The sequence below is a fragment of the Elephas maximus genome, chromosome 4 (genome assembly GCF_024166365.1).
Source record: "Elephas maximus indicus isolate mEleMax1 chromosome 4, mEleMax1 primary haplotype, whole genome shotgun sequence".
In the NCBI taxonomy this organism is placed as follows: Eukaryota; Metazoa; Chordata; class Mammalia; order Proboscidea; family Elephantidae; genus Elephas; species Elephas maximus.
In genome coordinates this window covers 195831337-195852527 of record NC_064822.1, presented here as the reverse complement: position 1 = coordinate 195852527, position 21191 = coordinate 195831337, and the positions used below count along the sequence as shown (strand labels likewise).

The following is a 21191-nucleotide window of genomic DNA, read 5'->3' as shown; positions in this document are numbered from 1 at the left end:
GGTCTGGAACTCGAATGACGTGTTTAATATTGGCATAAGTGGGGTGATCTCTCACAGGTTTTTCAGAGAAATGTGTACACGGGGGTGTTAGGACCTACGGCGCCAGGCACACGGAGCTCTCCGAAATTGGGCACCAGGGCCTCTTGGCCCTGCTGGGTCCTGGGCCGCCGTAGAACAGTGATGTGTGATGCTTGTTTCCTTAATTGACTAGTGTTTTCATGGACGTCACATTTGTAGTACTTTTATAACAGACTTTATCGTTATCAGTTTTCAAAATCACTTTATTTATAATTTTTTCAGGAGATAAATCTCCCCCTAAACTTGAACCATCAGATGCATTACCTCTTCCTTCAAACTCGGAGACTAATTCAGAACCACCAACCCTCAAACCAGTAGAACTCAACCCCGAGCAGAGTAAACTATTCAAACGAGTCACTTTTGGTAATGAGTCACATAGCACTTGCACTCAGAGCGCCCTGGCGCACGGACACCCTGCGGCGCCCTCTCCCGCCAGCGGAGGCGCTGTGCCGGCCGCCCCCGCGCTGGCGGAGCCTTCCAGCGATGTGAACAGACGCACCTCTGTTCTCTTCTGCAAATCGAAAAGTGTAAGCCCCCCAAAGTCTGCCAAGAACACTGAGACCCAGCCAACTTCTCCTCAGCTAGGGACCAAAACCTTTTTGTCTGTAGTCCTTCCGAGGTTGGAGACTCTTCTGCAGCCAAGGAAAAGGTCGCGGAGCACATGTGGAGACTCCGAGGCGGAAGAGGAGTCCCCAGGAAAGCGCCTGGACACAGGTAATGGTCACATGGGGCTGCGTGGGGTGGGGGGGCGCACGCGGTGATGGCACGCCACGGAGACATGTTTGCTTAGGGTAAAAACACCTTTTGGGTGCTGACTTTTGTTTCTGCCATTTATTACGCAGAGTTTTTCAAAAGCTCCAAGTGGTTGGTCTCAGCAAGGCTGAAGCCATCGCGAGTGTGGGGCCCAGGGTCTGTGGGACTTGGCCAGGTGGGTGGAGGTAGAGGCAGGGCTCTGGAGCCAGGTGTGGGCGGCTTTGCTCTTTCTTGTTCCTTTCGCCCTCCCTTTCCCCTCTCTGTTTTTTCATACCAAGAGACACTGGAGAGTGAGATCGGTCATTCGTGCATTTCTGACGAGCAGTATGATTGCGTGGTGGCGCGTGTAGGAAGCTGTGTCTGCCTGTACCGAATGTGTGGCACTGCCACGTGTGGCTGCATTGCCAGCCGTCTCTACTGGGCCGAGGCCTGCCCTCAGCACCCTGCCCCACAGCTGCTCGGGCCACCCTCCCCAAGACAGCAGATCTTCCAGGCGGCTCCTCAGGGAGAAGGGCTTGTTTGCGCGCTCACGTAAAAGTGCGCTGTGTTCGCTTACCACGTATGGCTCTGTCAGCGTGCGAGCGATGAGAGGGTATCCTCTGCTGAGAGAACACTGGAGATGGCCACTCGAGAGCTGCGTGGCTCACCTTTGTTTCCTGAACCTAACAAGCCTCCTCAAGGGAATGGCGGTGGTGTTTCGGGACACTAGCACCGATTCTAGACCCTCTGTTTACAGCTGAGGAGTGTTCTGTGACCTGTGAAGTGCAAAGGTTTCCAAAAGGAAGAAATGGAGATACCTGAGCATGGGCGGTGGCACTGGGATTAGACGTCTCATGCCTCCCTCTGAGAGTGTCTCTGTAACTTGTGGTGAATCCAAGCTGGGTTTGTGTTTGGTGTGTTCTGTCTGTCTCTTGTGCCTCAAGGAGAGAAGCGTGTTTTCTTCCTGGCTGCGTTGGTGTTGGGTGACTTCTTGGGGCAATTTACTGGGAAGAAGTGGAGGTCCAGCCTTCCAGCCCTGCGGGATCGGGGCCAAAAGGGGGGCTTGTTGGTGGCGAGCCCTCTGCCTGCGCTGATGCCTTGGGGCTGGTGCCTGTGCATTTCTCCCTGCATCTGGCCTGAAGCATCCGTGGGGAGAGACAAAGACTTTGTGGGGTCTTTACACCGGGCACTTTGGAAGAAGGGCCTGACAGTCTGCTTCCAAGAAACCAGCCGTTGAAAATCTCGTGGAGCGCAGCTCTACTCTGACACCCATGGGGTCGAATCCACAGCTGCTGGTTTAGTGTTTTTGAAGTTGCTTTTAACTACACTTTGGCCTTTCTTTGCCAGATGTGAAATGACTTTTTGACTTGGTTTTTTAAGCTCTTTGGGAAGTTGTAATAGTTACTATAGTAAGTTGGGTCAGAGTGTGTGTGGACAGTTGGGTTTATTTCTTGGTGGTGGTTAAATGGGAGCTGCCATTCTGGACACTGGCCGATGAGTGCCTCTGGCCGTGATGTCCTCAAGGGAGAGCACCCAGTGAGACTCTGAGGCATTTTCTCCCCTACGTCACACTTAGCACACGGCTCTCAGGACCAGCTGCACCAGTCGTGTGGGGGTGCTCTTGCCATGCTGGGGCAGTCTCGCCATGTGGGGGTGGTCTCACGGCAGGGTGTGCTCCAGCAGCTTCCACTGGTGCCCCCACCCCACCCAGCTTGCAGCAGGTGACATTCGGCCACAGCATTTGTTTGACCAGCCTGGTGACTTGCTTTCGGGCTTCTTGGACTCGCTCATCAAAGCCCTGTGTAGAAAACACCATGCCCTCCCTGGTTCCATTTTCCGTGTTTGGAGTGTCTTGGCACGTTGCCATGATGGTGAGAGTAAACACGTGATGCGGACCTCAAGCAACCGTGCCGGTCGTGAGCATTCTGGAGGATGTGTGCCCCGGTCCTGACTGAATGCAGGTCTCTGCTTTCTTGTTCCAGAGTGGCAGTAGAATCAGTGGACACACGAGGAGGCCCTAAGCACTCCCAAGAGCGAGTGAGTGTCGGTGGCGTGGCCTAGACCAGCTGCCCCAAGTTGGCCTGCCGACGTCTGCTTGCAGCGACCCCTTGCCCAGGTCTGCCTGGTGCACACGCCCCTTACCTTGTGCCTCTGCTCGCCTGGGACCTCTTGCTCCAATCGCGGCTTCTGTGATCGAGGACATGCAATGTTGGAACCTTCTGACTCCCTGGATTCACCTGTGTGTCTGGGCTTCAGGGGCATGCTTGCCTTACCACTCAGCAGGATTCCTGAGAGAGTGGAAAAGGAGCCCTTCCTTCTGAGATGGCTCCTGTTGGCACCTTTGCCTGCTGTGTGCGTGACAAAGGTGGAGGCCTGGCTCAGGGAGGAACCACAAGCCCAGGAGGATTCAACCCCTGTGACCCATGCTGTGTGGACACCGTACTCTCAGAGCCTACACTGGATGCTCATAACTTCACCTGTCTGTGATTACAGATTTATTCCAGTGATGGACAGTCTACCAATAATTTTACTTTACTTACCTCCTTTGAGATCCCTGTTATGTGATGCTAGCCGTGCACGAGATGATGGCCATTGGGGGGTGAGCGAGAGAGAAGTTAGCGCGTGAGTTGTGTCTGCAGAGGCCCGTGGAAGGCGCTGGTCTGCAGGTCCTTGTGCTCAGACTACATGACCTTTTGCTGCCGCCCAGGCTTCATTCTAACTACTCATATGCTGGATAGTTAACACTTTGGATCGTAATTATTTTGTCTGCCATCCTATCATGGAACACAGGGATGCCTTTGTGTGCCAGTGTAATTGTGTGGGTCATGTTGGAGCCGTCAGTACAGCGTCTTCTGAGCACAGGTGCCATCCCAGAGGAGGCTGCTGGCACCATCCAGCCATCCTGTGGTGCGGTGGCTCAGGCTGAATTGGCACCCTGCGCCTTCCAGCTTCCTCCCTGTTGACGGTCCTGAGTGAGCAAAGGAAACGCTCTGTTCATATGTTATTCAGGGACACTCTAGAGCTTAACTGGACAGATTCTGGAATGTGCTGCTGGCATGCTTACCTTTTGTGGCCCTGCCCTGAGTTGGGGCCATGCCTGTGCTGGAGAAGGGAGCGGGCCCTGTGTATCTGAAAGGCCTGCAGCCCGTAGCACCCATCAGGAACGTGGCACACGTGGCACTTCCCCTGCGGTACCCAGCCTCTTTCTGTTTCAGTTTTCCTTGGGGGTTCCCTTCTCTCTTATCTCCCTTCCCTTTGTTTCCGTCTGATAATCCCCAGGGGATTGTTGAGCAACACTCACTGTCTTCCACCAGTGCTGTGGCAAAATGACAAGTCATAGAAGAGAGATCCAGGCGTTCCACTCAGCAATGACGTTCTTGCACCTTGGCCCTTTTCAGCGCTGTTCTCCGCAAGGATGGCTGGTTGCTGAGGTCTTCTCACTTGCTGTGCTTTTGTTTTCAGTGAGAGGTTGAGAAACACAAAAATGCACTCCTGTTGCCAGTAGCAAAATTTAAAGTATAAGCAGAACATAATCACCACCTGGAAATGACGTGTGCCTGCACCACAACTGCCAGTTGGCGCCCACACCACAGCACCCCCATGGTGGTGCCCCTCACTCTTAGGACTGCGCTGCCCCTGGCTGTCCTGGCCTGCCTGCTGAGCATGTGTGTGCCTGCTGCTGCGTCTGGTTGCATCCTGGAGGTGCCTGCGCCATGTTCCAGCCACTGCAGCTCCTGCAGCCCCATCAGTGACCTGGTGTTGTGTGTGGCCCTGGTCACTGGGCTGTTGTTGGGACACAGGGTGGGAGCCCCACCATCGTGAGCAGCATATTGTTTAATGGACCAGTGAGTGTGGCCATGTGGAGAGTGAGCCGGTGGAGCTGTGGGGACACAGGTGCCAACCCTTGGGGGGGAGGTAGCCCCTGGTTTCCCAACGTGGCGTGTGTGCACACAGCCCCAGGCAGGGTGGGCACGGCTCGGCCCACTGCACGGCTGTAGCAACGGTCGCCACCCCCTGTGCCTGGCCTCATCATGGGCAGTGTCCAGAGGCTGCCATGGGGCCTGGCAAGCTTGGTATGTGGAGCACAATGATCTTTGCGTTTGGGAAGCTTTCTCTGAAAGCTTGGATGTCTCAGGAGGCCCTGGGGACTTACCACGCACCAGATGCTGTCGACAGCCCTGATGAAGGAGGGGGAGGCTCCCCATACCGGGAGTGCCATGGACAACGCCGAATGGTTGGTTGGAGGGAGGTGGGGATCCACAGATTTGGCTCTTGACAGTAGATTTGGGTGTGATGCAAGCTGCCCATCTCCTGTGGGGGCGATAGGACTTGGGTATCCAGTGCCCCACTGCCTCATGGAAGCCCCTGAGGGCTCTGCTTTGTCTAGATTGGGGAGATGCGCGGGCAGATCCCCGTCACACGCCACTGGTGACCTGTGCACTGCCTGTGGCCCTGGCTCTGTCCAGCAGCCCACCAAGCAGTAGGCTGGAGCTGTATCCCACTGGAGACCCTGGCAGAGGCCCTGTGACATCACTGCTTCCGCCACCCTCTCTGGACACTTGGCTTTGGCCAGCTCTACCCCCGTCAGGGCTTGACCCCTGATCAGTGTTGTAAAATCTGTGGTGAAAGATGAGAAATTTCATGGATAGGTAACTTGTCACTTGGGATGCGGCGTCTCCTGTAATGTATCTCTCAGAGTAGGGGTTCAGGAGTATCCTTGTACCTTTCAGGAGCGCGTATCAGGAGTGTGTTCTTGTGCTTCTCAGGATCGAGGTCAGGAGTGTGTTCTCCTATCTCAGGATCGCAGGTCAGGAGCGTCCTCGTACCTCTCAGGACTTGTATCTCTCAGGATTGAGCGTCCTTGTACTGCTCAGGGTCGCCGGTCAGGGCTTTTATCTCTCAGGATTGAGTTTCCTTGTACCTCTCAGGATCACGGGTCAGGAGCCTCCTTGTATCTGTCAGGATCACAGGTCAGGTGCGTCCTTGTACCTCTCAGGATCGAGCATCCTTGTACGTCTTAGGGTCACGGGTCAGGCGCATCCTTGTATCTCTCAGGATCGTGGGTCGGGAGCGTCCTTGTATGTCTCAGGATTGAGGTCAGGAGGGTTCTTGTACCTCTCAGGATTGTGTTTCAGGAGCTTCCTTGTATTTCTTAGGATCGAGGTCAGGAGCATCCTTGTATTTCTCAGGATCATGGGTCAAAAGCGTCCTTGTATCTCTCAGGGTTGTGGATCAGGAGTGTCTTTGTACTTCTCAGGATCTAGCGTCCTTATATGTCTCAGGATCGCGGGTCAGGAGCTTCCCTTGTATCTCTCAGGATTTAAGTCAGGAGGGTCCTTGTATCTCTCAGGATTGTGATTCAGGAGCATCCTTGTACCTCTCAGGATCTGGTGTCCTTGTATGTCTCAGGATCACGGGTCAGGAGCATCCTTGTATCTCTCAGGACTGTGGGTGAGGAGCGTCCTTGTACCTTTCAGGATCTAGCTTCCTTGTACCTCTCAGGACTGTGGGGCAGGAGCGTCCTTGTACCTCTCAGGATCGCGGACCAGGAGTGTGTTCTTGTGCTTCTCAGGATTGCGAGTCAGGCCCCGTGCACTTTGATTTTCCCCTTGGCTGTCTCTTTGGAGCGCCTGGTGTCCACATGGGGGTGTAACAGTGTGCTCAGAGCATGGCATGGAGGTGGCTATAAATGGCCATCATCCTCACGTCACCCGTGTGCTTGCTCCGCTTGTCTCATTGTGTCTGAGCTCCCCTTGGGTGCCATCTGATACACTTAGCTACGTTGGTGTGATCCTGTTGGGTGAGCTTTTGTCCAGGGTGGGATGCTATCCTTCTGTTCTCTTTGCCCAGCCAGCTGCCACCGTGTGCAGATTCTGGGCCATGGGTTGTTCGTGGACCCCACCCCTTGGGAGATGTGGCCACTGACACCCTGATGAGGTCCTTCCCAGGTGCCTGTTGTGGTGAAGTGCTCCAGGCTTTTCCAGAACGGCCTCCACACCTGACCTGCCAGGGGTCGAAGTCAGTACAGCAGGGGCTAGGCGTGCCCGCGAGGCTGCACTGTTGGGCAGGCTCCTGGTCAGTGCTTCATGCCTCAGTCCAGTCACTGCACTGCGCCTTTGCATGCTTGTGGGTGTGCTGCTACTGCGGTTTCATGCTGTCCCTGCCGGCTGACTGTCCTTATCATCTCGATTTGAGCCAGGTGTCAGGCCGTGAGTTCCTCTGCTTAGCGACCTTCGGGCAGGCCAGGTGTGTTGCAGTAGTAGTAGCGTCAGAACTCGTCTAGATTCCTTAGTGATAAGAACCAGGATCAGCCCAAGACAGATCCCTGTGAGGCAGAGGCCAGGTATACCTTCACTGTCCAACATTTTTACCAATTCTGACACCAGCCTTCACTTCCACAGTACGCTGTACCTCCCTTCTGGTTTGATAATTCATTGCAATGGCCACACAGAACTCACAGACCATACTTACTGATGAGTGATGTATTATGGTACAGGCTGCAACTTGGATCAGGAGCAAGTGCATGTAGGCAAAGTCTGGAAGGTCCCCCCCCAGGGTGGAGAGCATATCCCTCCCTTCTTGAGTGCAGGACAGCTCTTAGCTCCTCTCAACCATGGAAACAAGCTGGATTTTCTCTCTGCTGTGTGTGGCCCCTCTGGGCCATACAGGCCTCCTCTCAGGTCCCTGAGGACAGGCTCCTCTCAGCCCCCTCAGGACAGGCTCCTCTCGGCCCCCTCAGGACAGGCTCGCCTCAGCCCCTGAGGACAGGCTGCTCTCGGCCCCCTCAGGACAGGCCCCTCTCATCCCCCTCAGGACAGGCGCCTATCATCCCCCTCAGGACAGGCCCCTCTCATCCCCCTCAGGACAGGCCCCTCTCATCCCCCTCAGGACAGGCCCCTCTCATCCCCCTCAGGACAGGCCCCTCTCATCCCCCTCAGGACAGGCCCCTCTCATCCCCCTCAGGACAGGCCCCTCTCATCCCCCTCAGGACAGGCCCCTCTCATCCCCCTCAGGACAGGCCCCTCTCATCCCCCTCAGGACAGGCCCCTATCATCCCCCTCAGGACAGACCCCTCTCGGCCCCCTCAGGACAGGCTTCTCTCAGCACCTCAGGACAGACTCTGCCTTCGGCCCCTGCACTGCTAACTGACCCAGCTCATAGGCAGCGTAGCAGTTTGTTCAGCACTCTTAGCTGCATTCCCTGCCGTTACCACCGACTCTGCTGCAGGGTCCCTTCCAGGCCTCTTGCTGTCTTCAGTGTTACAGCCTTTGACCTGTGTTACAGCTCTCTTAGGAGGTTTCTCATCTCCAGCTGCTTCTCTCTTCTTGCCTCTTTTGCCTTTTCTGTTTCTTACTGAAATTGCTGTGGGGTTGGCTGTACCTATATGCAAACTCCTTGTCAATTTCAAGGCGTGGCCCTCCCTGCAGGATCATGACCTGACCAATCCCCTTGGTGGACCACTTCATTTTCATATCCTGTAGTATATTGACCTATCCTTGTATGGTGCGTAAAATAGACCAGTCACAGGGCAGGCAGCAGCCCAGTACCAGGCAAAAAGTATCAAAGAAAGTTGTTTACAGTTTACCCAGGAAATGTAACAAACCCTTTGGGGTAGAAAACTTGGGCAAAGGCCACTCCTCAGGGCCTAGGGGAAAAACTCTCAAGATGTTTTTCTAAAGAACCAGGGCAGAAGACCACATAAAGGAACTCATTTCACCACACCAGGTATGGGGGGGCCTGTAGGGTAGAGGCAGACCAGGTAGGGGTGTGCATTGGGTGGTGGCAGACCAGGTGGAGGGGCTAGCCCTGTCAGGGGGCAGCAGAATGGAAGGGGGGGGCCCCAGACCAGATGGGGGAAGCCGTTGGGTGGTCGCAGACCAGGTAGGGGAGCAGTCCTGTCAGGCAGTAGCAGACGTGGCCTTCATGGGAGAGGTGGTGCTGCGTGGCAGCCCCTGCGCTGGCATCTAGCCTCCTGACATGACCAAGGGCCCCTGGTAAGGCCTGTGTGGCAGTGCTCAGAGGGGTCCCTGTGTCCAGACCACAGAGCCTGAAGCCCTGGCCTGTTTGTCCATCTAAGCTGGGTGGGCTGTCTCAGGTCAGTGTGGGGGTCTCTGCTGTGGGGTTCCAGGGTGCTGGTGTGCTCTCCATCCCCTCCAGGACTCCCCCCTCCCCCACCGCGTCTTAGTGGCTAGAGAAGGGGGTTCAGTTCTTTTATGTTTAGAGGACTCAGGAAACTGTGACATTTCAGCCACTGTCAAGTTTCTACAGTCACCCTAATTCTAAACAGTGTCACACCCTGATCGACTGCAGTGGCTGCTCACAAACCCATGTGTGGGGTTTGATTATAAAACATGGGTTTCCCTCACAGCCAGTGGTAAGGCAGGTCGGGCAGGAATCTGCGCCGTGGGGCAGCTCCGGACGCTGTGGGGTCTGTCTGTCCAGGGGTGTGGTACCGCCAGCTTCTTGTGGAGATGGACTGGCACCCACAGGGCTTGCTCACCTTCCTTGTTTCAAAAGCAATTCCTGGACATTGGAGAAAGTGCATGAAATGTAAAACAGTGGGTGAAAAAAAGCCTGAAATCCTGCCACCTGCTACAAAAAACTTCTGAAGAAATGCCATATTTACAGATTTACACATTTCCTTTGGAAACTGGTATTCTAATCTTTTAAAGGCCAGGGTAGGCTGGGCGATGAGGTTCTTTTGTGGAGAAAGTCAGATCCACAGCACCCAGCTGTCGGACTCTGAGAGCCTGGCTGGTAGTGGATCTGGGCGTGAACGGGCTGCATCGTCACCGTTGGGGGCGGGTCTCTGCACCTGTCTTTACCTGTTCCAACTCAGGCTGAGGGGTTTCCCGGGGAACATGGGCAGAGGCTGGAGGACAAGCCTCAGCCTGGAGCTCAGCCCCGTGAAGCGCGTCATCGGCTCAGCTGTCGAGAACCTGGAGGCCAGTGGTTTTGGCTGCAAGGGCAGGTTGGGGAGTAGCTGGGCATCTCCCATACGTCCGCAGCTGCTAGGCTGGGGGCTCAGGCCTGCCCACAGGGCATACGGATGGCGTCTGGTCCTCAGGCGGTTTCCCGAGTGCCTCTCGAGGGCTCAAATGGATGTGTGCTGTTTCTCCCCATGCCCTGAGGCTCCGCGCCTGGGCTTTGGTGTGCTGTGGCGTCCTCGGTCAGGACTGAGCTTCCTGCATGCTTTCGACCTGTGACATTTTACTGCTTTTGTCTACTTAATCTCCAAATGCTTTGATTTGCATTTGGTACACATACTGCACCTATTTACTTATGTATCCCACTCTGTGAGTGCTCCAGGCGGGGCTGGGCTGGGCATGGGGAGAAGTTCCATGCTGCTGCCTGCCCGTGCCGGGCCCTTGAGAGACAGCTGGGGCAAAGTGGGGGTGTGGGGCAGGCCTGCAGCCCCTCTGCTAAGCCGCACATCTGTTCCTGTTCCAGGTCTCACCAATGGCTTTGGGGGTACGCGGGGCGAGCAGGAGCTGGGCAGCGCCCAGGGAAGGAAAGCTGCTCCCCGGCGTCGCTGTGCCTCTGAGTCTAGCATCTCCTCCAGCAACAGCCTGCTCTGCGATGTGAGGTGAGCCGGGGATGGGGGAAGCTCTGGGGTGGAGGGGCCAGGGTCAGCTGCTCGGCCACCTACCCAGCTGCCTGCAGTGTGCGTCCTGCCCTGGCATCCTCACGGCAGTTCCAAAATGAGGGGCCTTTGGCTCCCTCTCAGCCCCTAAACAGGGCCGAGGGATGCAGGTGTGCACATCCTGCCCAGAAATGGGACCCAGACAGTGGAGAAGAGGGACACTTTCAGAATCTAAGTTCCATTCTTTTCCTCCCCGAGTCTTGCCTCTCAGCCTGCAGGTGGCACTGTTGTGACTCCGGAAGTACATCTGGGCTGTGTACCTACCCTCTAGGCCCCCCAGACCCTCTTGGTTCCCAGTGCAAGGGAGGGCCTCCACCTCTGAGTCTGAGCAGCCAAGGGGTTGCCCTCCGCCAGGACACAGCTTGGCGCAAGGGCACGCCCCTTGGGGGAACAGTGGTGTGAAAAGTGGCCCTGAGCCACTGCTGTTGCCCTGCAGTTTCAGCACACCCAAGTGTGGCCGTGGCAAGCCGGCCCTGGTGCGCAGGCACACCCTGGAGGACCGCAGCGAGCTGATCTCCTGCATTGAGAATGGCAACTACGCCAAGGCAGCGCGCATTGCCGCGGGTGAGTCGTCGTCGGTGGGCACCTGCTGATGCTAGTTGTGGGGATGGGGACCCCAGGGGGGACTAGTGTTGCAGGAGTAGTAGGGGGGCTTGGACCCTGGGGCATGCTTGCAGGCCTGGAGGGTCTTCGTGGGGGCAGGTCCAGAAGGCAGTGGTCAGGAGCAGAGCCAGCTGTACAAGGTTCTCCCACAAACCTGGGACCACCAGGGGAGTGGAGGGCCAGAGGCTGTGCTTCTTCCCACCGGGGTTTCCATTGTGCCCTCGTGTGTTGGTGGGAGTGCCTTGTGTGCTGGGGTGTAAGTCGGGGTACTCGGGATGGTACGAGCCACAGCCACCCTCCTTGAGAAAGGCCTGGTCAGGTTGCACCTGCAGCCCCACCTGTTGGTCAGCATCTGCTGGGAGGGGTCAGCACTTCCCTTTGCTGAGTCTGGCGGGGGAGGATGCTGGGCTCTGAAATCTCTGCAGGGCCTCCACCACATCCCCTAGGTGCTGCGTCAGGCTGTCTTGTGGGAGGGGATGGGCGGGATCTGTGGGTGGAGACGGGCAGCACCTCTGTCTTTGAATGGGGGCCTGTGAGGCACAGCCTGCGTACTGACTGTCTCCATGCTCTTCCTTCTCCAGAAGTCGGTCAGAACAACATGTGGATTTCCACCGACGCTGCAGCCTCCGTGCTCGAGCCCCTGAAAGTGGTGTGGGCCAAGTGCAGTGGCTACCCCTCGTACCCTGCACTGGTAAGCATGCAGAGGGGTTGTGGGGTGAGGCCGTGCCCAACATCATGACAGAAGACCTCCTGGGGCCCCGTCCAGCCTCTCGTCTCCTGCTGGTGTGCTGGGGTGGGTGGTGAAGGACGTGCCCGCCTGTGGGGAGCAGGGGACTGCACAGGCAACGACGATGGATGGGTTGGGTTTGGTGCCCACTCCCAGCTCGGAGCCCTTGGGGATGGTGAGCCACTGAGATGATGCTGCTCCCAGGGAGAGAGGATTGTAGCTGCTGCGTCCGCAGGCCAGGGTCCCAGCAGCCTGGAGCCGTCCCCACTGCTGTGCATGGGTGGCATCCTGTTTTTTTGTCCAGTGCTGCCGCAGGGACCATGCCCACTGGTGGTGTTTGGGGGAGGGTCGGGAAGAGATTGAACACAGTGTGGCAGGCACACAGCCCTCATCAGTGGCAAGATGTCTGGGGTCTTCAGGGCCGTGTCCAAGTTTCACCTTCATAAACCCACCAGCGCTGGGTGTCCTTGAGGGCAAGGGCATTGCCAAGCGAGTCTGTGATCACGATGTTGGCACATGTGCTGTGTGGGTGCAGACGGCACCTTCCCGACCTCTGTTCTGCCTGGCATCCCCACATCCCCTGGCGTGCGGGCACCGTGGCCACTGTGGCAGTGCCTGTCACGTGCTTCTTTGTGGAACAGGATCTCTGAGTGGGGGTGTCAGTGACCGAGTGTGTTCCCTCCCCACAGATCATTGACCCCAAGATGCCCCGTGTGCCTGGCCACCATAATGGTGTCACCATCCCAGCCCCGCCGCTGGATGTGCTGAAGATTGGGGAGCACATGCAGACCAAGTCCGACGAGAAGCTGTTTTTGGTGCTGTTTTTTGATAACAAGAGAAGTTGGTACGTAGAGACAGGTAGCCATGTGGGAAGGAGTCTCAGGTGTTGGACTTGGGTCCCTTGGTTGTGTGGTTGTTAAACGCACATGTAGAATGTGAGCAGTGATGTGTGTGGCTCCTCCATGAGGAGTAATATCCACCTTAGGCGCTCCACGTCTGCATGACCCTCTTCCAAGGTGGGTGGGTTCTGCTGGAGCCGGGCAAGAGGAGGGCCCTGCCTGGCCCCGCTAGACAGCTGGACACGACTCCAAGGGCCAGCATCAGCCCTCGTTTCTCCCCAAGCCCTGATGGCCTGGTCCTGTTTCTTTTCTTGGTTTCTTACCTGTGTGCTTCATGTCCCTAATGGTACCTGTGGGGCCTAGGTGGGCTCTAGGGCCCAGCGCTCTGCCTTACCTCCCTCCCACTGCCCCGTGTACCTGTCCCGGCATACTCCCACCTCTGGCCTCTGCACCTGCTACTCCCTTCCCCACCTCTTAACCCGACTGCTGTGGTGTCCCCGCTAAGTGCACGTCTTCCTCACCTCCTCTCCCACCCATGCTCATGGCACAGCCTACCCCTGCCTATCCTTGCCTTCCTAACCTCCTCTCCCACCCATGCTCACGGCACAGCCTGCTCCAGCCTATCCTTGTCTTCCTCACCTCCTCTCCTGTCTGTGCTCATGGCACAGCCTGCCCCAGCCTGTCCTTGTCTTCCTCACCTCTTCTCCCACCCATGCTCACGGCACAGACTGCTCCAGCCTATCCTTGTCTTCCTCACCTCTTCTCCCACCCGTGCTCACGGCACAGGCCTCCCCAGCCTGTCCTTGTCTTCCTCACCTCCTCTCCTGTCTGTGCTCATGGCATAGCCTGCCCCAGTCTGTCCTTGCCTTCCTTGCCTCTTCTTCCACCCATGCTCACGGCACAGCCTGCCCTAGCCTGTCCTTGCCTTCCTCATCTCTTCTCCCACCCGTGCTCATGGCACAGCCTGCCCCAGCCTGTCCTTGTCTTCCTCACCTCCTCTCCCACCCGTGCTCACGGCACAGCCTGCTCCAGCCTGTCCTTGTCTTCCTCACCTCTCCCACCCGTGCTCATGGCACAGCCTGCCCCAGTCTGTCCTTGCCCAGAGCATTGGGGAGCACCGATATACCACATTCTGGCAAACCTAAGACACCCCTGAACGGGGGGCCTGTGTTTCTGTTTACGCTCTACTCAGGAGAAGAGGTCTGAGCCCACGTGGCCCTCTTTGATGACCTTCTGTGACAACTTTTCTGACAAAGCCCACCCCACCACATACAAGTCTGAGTATGAGCTGTTTGATGAGGTGTGCCAGAGGCTGCTTGTGTCCACATGACTTTATGGGGGCTTAAAGGCTCTTCCAGAACTCACCCGGGCTGCATGTGCAATGACTTGGCTCCCCATCAGCCCTGGCCAAGTGGTGTGGGTCTGGGACCCTGGTCCATCCTGGCTGAATGGTGAGGGGCTGGGCCCCTGTCTGCCATGGTCAAATAGTGAGGGGCTCAGGCCTCTCCGCCCGGCTGCTGTCAGCCCCATCTGCGCCTGTCCCAGCCGCATCTCGGGGTGGTGAGTGAGCCAGTAGAGGGTGTGCAGACGCATGCTGACCACCTGCCAGGGCTCCTGGTTACCCGCAGAGCTGTTCTAGATGATCCATCCCCCCAGCCTTCTGTTCCTGACCTTGACCTGCCACTGTGTGCCTACTTTGTAGCTGTTACCAAGTCAGGGCCAAGGGCGGCGACCTCTGCCCACGTCCAGGTTGAGCCAGCCCCAGCTCAGGAGGTGGCGAGCGTGGCTGCCTTGGCCCAGCTGGGCTCAGATCCTCCTGTCGGTCTCCTATGCACTGGACCCAGCTCTGCCTCCCTGATACACCCCACGTCTGGTTCAGTGCTCAGCGTGTGCGTGTGTATGAGAGCATGTACACACATGGAGTGTATGTGTGTGAGTGTACACGTGAGTGCATGTGTGTGAGCGTGTACCCTTGAGCATGTGTGTGAGAATGTGTACATGTGTGTGCCTGCATGTGTATGAGGTCGTATACACACGTGTGCATGAGAGCATGTACACACGAGAGCATATGTGAGAATGTGTACATACACATGAGAGTACGTGTGCCAGAGCATGTACATTTATGTGAGTGCATGAATGTGTATGAGTACATTTATGCAAAAGTGCGTGCATGTGTGAGTGTACATTTTTGTGAGAGTGCATGCATGTGAGAATGTGTGCCTGCATGTGTGTGAGACCATGTGCACGTGAGTGTGTACGTGTGTGTACACATGTGAGCATGTGTGTGTCATTGTGTGAGAATATGTGTGTGATTGCATGTGATGGATTGAATTGTGTCCCTGAAAAAACGTGTATCAATTTGGCTAGGCTGTCGTTCCGAGTATTGTATGATTGCCATTTTATCTGATGTGATTTTTCTGTGTGTTGTAAATCCTGTTTCCATGATGTTGATGAGATGGATTAGTAGCAGTCATGTTAACGAGGAAGGACTCAGTCTTCAAGGCTGGATTGTGTCTTGAGACAATCTCTTTTGAGATATAAAGGAGAGAAGCGAGCAGGGAGACGTGGGACCTCGCACCACTAACAAAGCAGTACTAGGAGCAGAGTGAGCCCTTCAGACCAGAGGTTCCTGAGCTGCAAAGCTCCGAGACCAGGGGAAGATTGAGGATAAGGACCTTCCTCCAGAGCCGACAAGAAAGAAAGCTTTCCCCTGGAGCTGATGCCCTGAATTTGGACTTCTAGCCTACTACACTGTGAGAGAATAAGTTTCTCTTTGTTAAAGCCATCCATTTATGGAGTTTCTGTTAGAGCAGCACGAGACGACTAAGAATCTGGTGCCGTGAGTGGGTTGATGTTCTAACAGATACCTAAGGTGTGGAAGTGGTTTTGACACTGAATGGATAGAGGACTCAGAAGGAAAGAGGAGAGCTGAGACACTGGAGACAGCACAGACCTTGAGAAGCAGCAGCAGAGAACCAGCAGCAGCAGAACCAGGAGACTGGTGCAAGACAGCGCTGGTGCTGACCCATGGAGCGAGAGAGCCGAGGGCCTTCTGGCAGAGGTTTACTGGCAGAGTGAGGTGCCTCCAGGCACCAATTGGTAGAGCTACAGAGTTTTGGAACACTTGCCCCAGCAGGGCAGATGTGGGGCTGAGAGGCCAGGGAACCAGGAATCAAGCTGAAGAGACAAGGAACACAGGAATCCGAGCTGCCTCAGTCTCAAAGGTATGGCCATGGCCTCTGGGGTCTCAAAGGGTGGAGCCATGGCCTCTGGTGTTTCTAAGGGTGGAATCACCACTCAGATGGACTAGGAGAATGGTGCGCCTAAAGCAGAGGGAGCAGAGTCTGTCCCATTGGGCCTAGAAGGTGAAGCTGAAGCCCAGGGCTGAGGGGCCTCCACTCAGAACCTGGAGAGTGTAGCCAATACCTAGAGTCTGGAGGGCAGGGCCATTGTATATAAACTGTCTCAGAGAAGAGAAAATTATTCTCACGACTCGAGGGCTAATGTAATGTGTTCTGCTAACTTGCTTGGTGCCTGTTATCCCTTCTTTAACTCCAGTTTCTCCCATTTGTAATGGAAATGTCTGGCTTGTGCCTGTCCCACCATTGTACTTTGGAAGCAGATAACTTGTATTCCAGATTTCACAGATGAGGAAGAGTTTTTGGGTTTTGGACTTGGAGTTGATTTAAGGCTTTTGCTATGATATGATGGGGTAGATGTGTTTTACATGTGCTAAGGACATGAATTTTGGGGCCAAAGGGTGGAATGTCATGGATTGAATTATGTCCCCCAAAAATATGTGTCAATTTGGCTAGGCCGTGATTGCCAGTATTATGTGATTGTCCACCATTTTGTCACCTGGTGTGATTTCCCTGTATGTCGTTTCTGTTGGAGTATCATTAGATAACTAAGAGCACGTGTTCGTGTGTGAGCACACGCGGGTGTGGGTGCATGTGTGCATGAGCACGTGTGCTTATGTGACTGTACCTGCTCACATGTGAGTGTGGTGCACGTGTATGTGTGCATGTTTGCACGTGCTTTGCGTGGTTATCATCTGTCCCCATCAGCACCGTGAGCTCCATGAAAGCAGGAGCTCCTGGTGTGGTACCGTGGCCACTAGGAGAAGGGAGTGGAGGGTGGTCTGCTGAGCCTGCTGCACACTGGCTTTCAGGGCACAGCTGGCACTGGGGGACAGGGGCATGTCAGAGAGGTGGCCGTCATGGCAATGACTGGGTCTTCATGCCCCACCTGGCTATGCTTTGCAAGGGTGGTCAGGCCCCGGGGGGACCACCCCCACCCTGAGGGCAGACCCTGACCCTGGACCTGGGTCCTAGCTCCTGGCTGTAGCAAGGTGCCGCTGGCACCAGGGGCTTTCTTACAGGCAGCCTGCTCTTACTTTTCCTGCCTTGGCTTGGCCCTCACCACGTGGCTCCTGGCCCTTGCCGCGTGGCGCCGACCCCTGGTAACTGAGCTTCAGGGCTGGGCTGGGCCTCTTTTCAACCGAGAAGGGCTTGGAGGTGTGCGTGTGGTTGTCACAGGAAGCATGTTGAAGTAGAATATGCAAATGATATTTATTTTCCCATCTCTCTTTTTTTAAAAGGCAGTGGCTCCCCAAGTCCAAGATGGTTCCCCTTGGGATTGATGAAACCATTGACAAGCTGAAGATGATGGAGGGTAGGAACTCCAGCATCCGGAAAGCCGTGCGCATTGCCTTTGACCGCGCCATGAACCACCTGAGCCGTGTCCATGGGGAGCCAGTCAGCGACCTCAGCGACATAGACTGAGTGCTTTCTCCACACCCGACCTCCTGCAGATGGCCTCAGGCTGCCGCCCACCGGACCAGGCTGGCCCCCACTGACCCCGCCACCTGGCACCTGTCCATAGTGTTCATAAGCTGTACATATCTGTATATTGTTTAAAACTTAACTTATTCTGATTTCTAGTCATAGTTCTTTAATTCTTTTCCTCGGGGAGGGGGAGGTTAGTTCCAGTTTTCTACAGAAACTGCCCCGTTGCAGAGCGCGGCCAGCATGGGCGCCTCCACGAAGGCCCGGTGAGCCGAGTCGCCTTCATGCCTGACGGTGCTGCTTCCGCCACCTCCTTTGATCTGTAGCTTTTTTTTAAAGACTTTTGAATGTTGAATAATTTTGTAAATCATACTCTTCACACAGAGTACCACTTATTTAATAAGATGGATGTAAATTTACAATGACAAATGTGTATTTTAAGAAAGAAAATGACATTATTTTGAATGGTACTTTGTGGAAAGAGCACATCACTCGCAAATCACCAAAAACACTTTGCTGCTGCCCAGGCGGTGCTCCGGGCAGCATGCCCCGCGGCCCTCCCCGTCCGACCCTCCGTCCCGTCCCCAGCAGCCCTTCCTATCCGGCCCTTCGTCCCGACCACCAGGGCCTCCCAGCAGGCTATTTATTGTAGAAATTGTATTCATTTGCTTTATAATGAAAATAAATTTACAAAAGTATATTGATAAGCATTTTTATACCGGCACATAAAGATCCAACTTGCTTTGGGAGAAACGTGGTAGTCCTCGTATAATGACTGGATGGCTCGTGTGTACTTTGATTTTTGTAACTTGTAATCTTTTGTTTACAATGAGGGGCTTTCTGTAACTTGTTTTAATTTAGAACACTTTGGTAGCAATAGAAACTTTGGATACATTTTTGTATGGTACATGTGATGTATATAGAATTAGTACTTTATTTTTATTTTTAAAAGGTTAAAGCATTATGGTAGGGGGAAAGTAGGGTGGGTTTCCAAAATGCGTTTTTTATATTAAAAAATAAAAAGTCAAGATTTGGATGGTCGTGGCCATTTTATTCATAACTCTATCTCTAAATGCAAGGTTAGGGGGCAGGAGGGTGGGGCAGGGCCACATCCACTCTTCGCCAGTGGCTCTCTCTGAAGGCAGAGATTTGTTCAGTAACATTGGCTTGAGTGACATGATTATTTTGTTGTTGTTAGGTGCGGTGCGGTCAAGTCAGTTCCGACCCACAGCAACCCTTTGCGCAACAGAACGAAACACTGCCCGGTCCTGAGCCATCCTTACAATCGTTGTTACGCTTGAGCTCGTTGCAGCCACTGTGTCAGTCCACCTCGTCAAGGGTCTTCCTCTTTTCCGCTGACCCTGTACTTCGCCAAACATGATGTCCTTCTCCAGGGACTGATCACTCCTGACAACATGTCCAAAGTATGTAAGATGCAGTCTCGCCATCCTTATTTCTAAGAAGCATTCTGGTTGCACTTCTTTTAAGACAGACTTATTCGTTCTTTTGGCAGTCCATGGTATATTCAATATTATTCATCAACACCATAATTCAAAGGAGTCAGTTCTTCTTCCGTCTTCCTTATTAGTTCAGCTTTCACATGCATGTGATGCAGTTGAAAAGACCATGGCTCGAGTCAGGTGCACCTTCAAGGTGACATCTTTGCTTTTCAACACTTTGAAGAGGTCATTTGCAGATTTGCCCAGTGCAGTGTGTCTTTGGATATCTTGACTGCTGCTGTTTTAACCTACTCATATCTTTATTTTAACCTAATCATATTTTTAAGTCTCCGTTGTTTATAACATCTCCATAGAAACCTGACAATAAAGTCCTCCTGCGATGGTTCTGTCGTGTGTCTGGCAGATGCTTTCTATCTGCCGAGGTCCATTCCTGGTGGCCAAGAACCTGGATCAGTGCAGGGTGAGAGGACTGGTGAGGACCTGGCCCAGGAGGACCCTGACCTCAGACACTGCACCTTGAAAAGCCTTTTGGGGCAGCATGGGATGGCTTCCTTTCCAGGCTGAGATGTGAATCTGGGGGGATTCCTCTGTGGGTGGTCAGAGGGGATGGATGCTGCTCCCACCGTGGATGAGAGTGCTGGGCTGTGCGGGGCCATGGGGAGCTGGGGTCAACTTACCACCCAGAGCCAGTGACACCTGAACCTGAGCCCTGACAGCCAGCACATGAGTGTGGGTGCCAGGCCCTTCTCTCAGAGTCCCTGGGCACCCCTTGAGGGGCCGATAAAGTTTTTCTTTCCTACCTGACCATCAGGTGAGGGGTTTGCTGTAAAGGATCCAGGGCAGCATGAGACAGTTAAGCATCTGGTCTCACCTGGCGGAAGCTGGAGCTGACTGCCTTCTGCTACCTCACTTTGTGGGAGGTGCTGGGGGTGGGGGTGAGGCTGCTGGGTGCCAGGGCTGGGGGATGGCAGAAGGTCTTTGGGGTGTCAGGGCTAGACAGGGAACTGACAGAAGTTCAAACTGGATTCAGAAGAGGAGTGATAGAATTTTGCAAGACCAAGGACTTCATTGCAAATAACCTTTTTACAACTATATAAACGGGTGACTCTACACATGGGCCTCACCAGATGGGATATACAGGAATCAAATCGACTACATCTGTGGAAAGAGACGATGGAAAAGCTCAGTATCGTCAGTCAAAATGAGGCCATACTCTTGACTGCTGCTCCCGTGGGTGTTGTGGATCCAAGTAAAACGAAACCTTGACAACTTCAACATTTTTTTCTGTTTATTGTGATGTTGCTTATTGGTCCAGTTGTGAGGATTTTCGTTTTCTTTATGTTGAAGTGTAATCCACACTGAAGGCTGTGGTCTTTGATCTTCATCAGTAAGTGCTTCAAGTCCTCTTCACTTTCAGCAAGCAAGGTTGTGTCATCTGTGTAACGCAGGTTGTTAATGAGTCTTCCTCCAATCCTGATGCCACGTTCCTCCTGTAGTCCAGCTTTCAGATTATTTGCTCAGCATGCAGGTCGAATAAGTATGGTGAAAGGATACAGCCTTGATGCACACCTTTTCTGACTTTAAACCGGGTAGTATCCTGTTGTTTTGTTTAAAATACTGCCTCTTGATCCATGTACAGATTCCTCATGAGCACAATTAGGTTTTCTGGAATCCCCATTCTTTCCAGTATATTATCCATAATTTGTTAGGATCCACACAGTCAAATGTCTTAGCATAGTCAATAAAACACAGGTAAACATCCTTCTGGTGTTCTTTGTTTTCAGCCAAGATCCACTAACATCAGCAACGATATCCCTTGTTCTGCATCCTCTTCTGAATCTGGCTTGAATTTCTGGCAGTTCCCTCTCGATAAACTACTGCAACCACTTTTGAATGATCGTCAGCAAAATTCTACTTGAGTGTGGTATTAATCATATTGTTGGATAATTTCCGCATTCTGTTGGAATACCTTTTTTCGGAATGGGCTTAAATATGGATCTCTTCCAGCCAATTGGCCAGAAAGCTGTCTGCCTAATGTCTTGACATAGACAAGTGAGCACCTCCAGCATTGCATCCATTTATTGAAACATCTCAATTGGTATTCCATTAATTCCTGGAGCCTCGTTTTCCACCACTCCCTTCAGTACAGTTTGGACTTCTTCCTTCGGTACCATCGGTTCTTGATCATATGCTACCTCATGGAATGGTTGAACGTTGACCAATTCTTTCTGGTACAGTGACTCTGTGTATTCCTTCTATCTTTTGATGCTTCCTGTGTTGTTCAATATTTCCCCCGTTGCTATGTGCTGTCGAGTCAGCTCC

General features: G+C 54.0%; 1 protein-coding gene across 4 annotated transcripts in view; it reads left to right on the top strand.

Annotated features, from left to right (window-relative positions):
- The window catches only part of BRD1 (bromodomain containing 1), a 68479-nt gene extending 50103 nt beyond the window's left edge, over positions 1-18376 (top strand). For 2 of the 4 annotated variants that reach the window (XM_049884694.1, XM_049884693.1), the window contains exons 8-13: positions 301-792; positions 10261-10396; positions 10890-11017; positions 11638-11747; positions 12473-12627; positions 17223-18376. In XM_049884694.1, coding sequence (XP_049740651.1) covers positions 301-792; positions 10261-10396; positions 10890-11017; positions 11638-11747; positions 12473-12627; positions 17223-17406 — 1205 coding nt within the window. In that variant the 3' untranslated portion in view covers positions 17407-18376. Of the gene's footprint in view, positions 1-300; positions 793-10260; positions 10397-10889; positions 11018-11637; positions 11748-12472; positions 12628-17222 lie in introns of those variants that run through there. The other 2 variants (XM_049884696.1, XM_049884697.1) reach the window with 2 other exon arrangements.
- Positions 18377-21191: the final 2815 nt, after the last annotated feature.